The 4,338-nt window shown below is 39.2% G+C and overlaps 1 protein-coding gene across 1 annotated transcript; it reads right to left on the bottom strand.

The window, feature by feature from the left end:
* Positions 1-2,440: 2,440 nt before the first annotated feature.
* Positions 2,441-3,962, bottom strand: LOC103782404 (peptidyl-prolyl cis-trans isomerase F, mitochondrial; the record flags this gene model as incomplete). Its single annotated transcript, XM_008950173.1, has 3 exons — positions 2,441-2,576; positions 2,954-3,029; positions 3,866-3,962. Coding segments are annotated over 3 exons (309 nt in total), but the record flags the coding sequence as incomplete, so codon positions are not given.
* Between the last annotated feature and the right edge of the window lie 376 nt (positions 3,963-4,338).

Genomic DNA, 4,338 nt, shown 5'->3' with positions numbered 1-4,338 from the left:
AGAAAACAGAGATCCATCCACTTGTTTAGTTTGCCAAAACATGAGGACTCATGTTGCACTGCTCCAAGCACACAGGCAGCAAAGACTTTCTTCTGGCAGAGGAAAGCACGCAGGGGACCAGCACTGTTAGACCAAAGCCAGACCCATCCAGGCACTGCAACCAGTGTTACTCATCACAGTGATCCTGCAGGTCTTAACATCCATCTGGTAGTCAACACTGCAAGCCCTGATGGCAAATTTTGGCTTTTACATTTCAGAAGTTAGGGCATAAGCTTGCCTGTAAAAGCCATAGCCGTATGTAATAAGTCCTTATGACATGCACAGTACTATTAACTACTTACGGCTTCACACTGTCCAAGAAAATAGCCCAGTTTGTGGCAGAGCATCTGCTGCTGGACTTTACAGTCTACAAATAGTGCTGATACCCAGGCAACGCTACATACTTAAGGTCATCCCTGACCACACAGCCAGGAAGGAGCTCCTCCTCAACTGTCCAGCAAAAATCCAGAACTATGAATTTCTCAAAAAGGAACTCAAATTTACAGAGCATCCAGCAAATTTACACTTTCCCCATTATCTCTACAGATTGATAGAATAAATGGTATGAGAGAACAGTGTTAAAACTTGACCTGCTACCCATATACCAGGTATTTTAGGAGGCAAAGTACAGCAGCACCACCGCCGCTCTTGCCAGCTCTTCCTGTGTGGCTTCCAAACACACCCCACTAAATCAGACCCAACACAAAGTGGATGGAACAGAACAGGCCAAGTAAACACAACAGGCTCCTCACACTTCTGCTTTCCAGTAAGCATGCCAAGTCCTGTTTAAGAAAGTAACACTTGTGGTTTTTGTGGTAAAACTGCATTTAATTGTTTTCCATACACGAATTAAGAAAACAAAAAATAAAATCATTTTTCTATCAAACTGAAATAAGCTCAACTGGCATAAATTAATATTTAAAAAAATACTACAAAGAAAGATGAAACAGTTACAGTGGAAAGAGTAAAAAGCTTTTCAATTCCCTTTTCTGAAAAAATTACATTCTGAATACTACCTCATGCACACATGAATGCAGCCCTTGGTACAAAAAAAAAAAAATCCACTGTAAAGTAGTTTTAAAGGCACACATTATCAGAATGCAATGGAAATAAATTCACATTTGAGGAGAGCCATCAGATTTTATTCTTCTCTTCAGTAACATGATTATTGCACAGAACCAGTGAAGTGCTTTTTCCCCACAAGCAGTAGTATTTTACAGCTCCAGTGATTCTAAGTGTTGTGAGGTTCCAACATTTGTTACTGCTCAAGCATTCCATGTGAAACATACTGGTTTATACAAATGAAATGTGTTTACCTGATCAGCTGAGCTCTTTCCTTCTTGTGCATCAAACCCAACAAGAATGATTTTGCTGCACCAGTTAGACCTTGTGATTTTGTGGTGACCAACTTTGACTTATGATGATGCACGAGAAGAAAACACAATCCGAGTCATACCCCAGATGGGTTGACTTCACAGGACCAACAGGACAAAAACCCACAAAACCTCTCTCTCACTCAAGCAAGCTCACTATACTCTGATTAAATTCTCAAAGTGCAGAAATAGGCTGTCTCCTGAGAAATGTGCTGTATTCCTCACAGAAACAGATTTTGGTGCAGGACTGCATTTCAAGTTAAGTTCACAGTTCCATAATAAAAAAGTCCCACCATCTTTTGGCTAATTTGTGGTCTTACTGCCCAGGTAGAGCTCTAGCAGTAGGCTAACTCAAGCTAAAGCTATTTACCTAACCCAGAAGTCAAATCACCCCAATTGAAGGAAGGTAAGGTGAAGTTCAGTTTTAAACAGTGGTCTGAGACAACAGCAGAAGATCAAAACAGTAGTGATTTTTAAAAACCCACAACTACACATTTTTTCTGTTGGATAGACTTAAACTGAGACACAGAAAAAACCCATCTGACAGTTTTGTCACAGACAGCCTTGACAGCACTAGTTAGTATTTTTTTTTTTTTCAAAATGAGACAAACAACAGAACAGGCATTTATTAGCACCAAAGGAAACATGGTATTTCTCTACTTCTAGCCTCCAACTATAAAACAGCTAGTAGTTCACTCCTAACACCTGAAACATCCAAATACTAAGGAAAACATCAACAGTGGAGTCAGATATGCTCTGGGTGACCACACCACTTCCTTCAAAATGCAGTGGGACTCTACCAAATCAACGTGACAGTGTGACTACCAAGACAGCTCAGGTAAAACATCTTTCAGTTATTATTGTGATATGCTTTTAATCAATATTATTCAATGTAAGTATAAAAGTTCAACCATATTAAATAGAAAATAGCATTCCAAAGGTGCTACTCATAGGAATAGAAATGTTTGGGTTTTCTTGGGATTAATTTTTCACAGTATTAAAATTGTCCTGAGTAGTAGGGCAAAAGGCTAAGACAGCTGGCCACAGTCAGTAATGACAATCTTTTTGGAGGGCTTTCCACTCTTGGAACCAAAGCTCTCAATTTTTCTCACGACATCCATTCCTTCCTTTACATGCCCAAAAACAACATGTTTCCCATCCAGCCTGTAAAACAAATAAACAAAAGCAGTTTTACTTCGAAGAAACAGAAGACTGAACCAAATGGACCTCTGTGAAGGGATGTTAGCAGATCTTCACAGCCCTCACCTGATGATCAACTGTATTCAAAGGCACAACTTCTCTGCAAGTGAATACTTTTCGCTCAGGACCTTAGAAATATTATAAGGGATAATGGACTAGTTACCCCCACAGCCCTTCCTCCCCTCAAGTGGCACAAACCAATTTATTTTCTATTTTGAGTCAAGTAATCTGGCAATAAAAGAAAAAGAAATCCCCCAAACCAAAGAAATGAAAAAACATCAGCAAACCCTCCGAATCCAGGCATCAATTTATCAAGTTAATCTGCAGGGCTGAGAACCTACCAGTCAGTCTTTGCAGTACAAATGAAGAACTGAGATCCATTTGTATTGGGTCCTGCATTGGCCATTGAAAGAACACCTGGAACAACAGCAGCAGCTTATTAGATTGGTGTAACAAGTATTCAGTGGAGAACACAATTTTCCTCTGCATGTTTAGACTAAAGATGGACACATAGAAGATGTGATGGTTTCACATTGTCTCCAAATGATTTCTATTGCCAGCTTCTCTTTGACTATCCCCTCCAGCCCAGCCTCCCTTCTTTCCACAGCAAGAATGTCAGTAATGTAATTAGTTGTACACATCCTGAAAGTGATTAACATCAGGTAACTTCTACTGTGGTTCAACTGGAGCAGTAGTTTCCTGTGATGAGGAAGCAGCAATCCAGAAAAAGTGAGACTATACAATTCAACTGAATGTTTTTACACATGCCTTTTCCTTTACTTCTTCTAGATTTAATTTAAGCTTAGAAGGATGTGCCTGCATTACCTAGGAAATAACAAATCCCACATTGCTCTGTTGCACCCCTGCAGCAATCATCTAAGTAAAAAGTGAACTCTCTGGCTTATGAAGGAGAAAGACAAAAGCAGTAATCTCACCTTCCCAAAATTTTTAAGTCAAATATAAAAAAAAAAAAACACACACAAAAAACCAACCCTACCTTATCCTGCACAGTCCCTTTTACAGTAACAGCAGGAGTAGCAATGTCACCTGTTACAGGCTGCCTTACACTTGCAGAGCAGTCCACACAAATACGCACACACCAGGGACAACGTACTGTTAAAATTCCCTGGTATTGCTCTAACTACAAAGGGCCCCACACATCTATAAAACCTTAATTTTTAAAAAATGCATCTTAAGGCTTCACTGTAGGTTACAGTCAGTCATCAGGAATTATAAAGAATATGTTTATTTACCAGGTCCTACGTGCTTAAGTATGAAATTTTCATCTGGAAATCTACTGCCATAAATGGATTTTCCCCCGGTTCCGTTATGATTGGTAAAGTCACCACCCTGAAACAGAGATGGCCATTAGCTTCACTAGCACACAAGTATTACTTAACATCAGGAGTGAAAGCTATTGAAAATATACTCAGTCTAAATTAGAAGTCATGAAATGAGTAAATTTTCTTACATTTAAGAATGAATATAGTCTCATTAGGATTTAAAACCTTGCAACTAGATGAAGATACAATAAAAATAGATTTCTGCTCCAGATACTGCAGATATTGTCCAAGTGACATGCACAACTCGAACAACCACCTTTCTGTGTCATCAGTCTCGCTCCCAAATGTGATGCAACAAATAGCAATAATCTTAACACCTCAAAGGCCTAAAAACAAAATCACTCCAATTCATTAACATAGTCAGCATGGCTTCACCACGGGCA

The sequence above is a fragment of the Merops nubicus genome, unplaced genomic scaffold (assembly GCF_000691845.1).
Source record: "Merops nubicus isolate BGI_N331 unplaced genomic scaffold, ASM69184v1 Scaffold50201, whole genome shotgun sequence".
Classification (NCBI taxonomy): Eukaryota; Metazoa; Chordata; class Aves; order Coraciiformes; family Meropidae; genus Merops; species Merops nubicus.
Note: the sequence above shows the minus strand (reverse complement) of the source record. Positions and strands in the feature narration are given on the sequence as shown.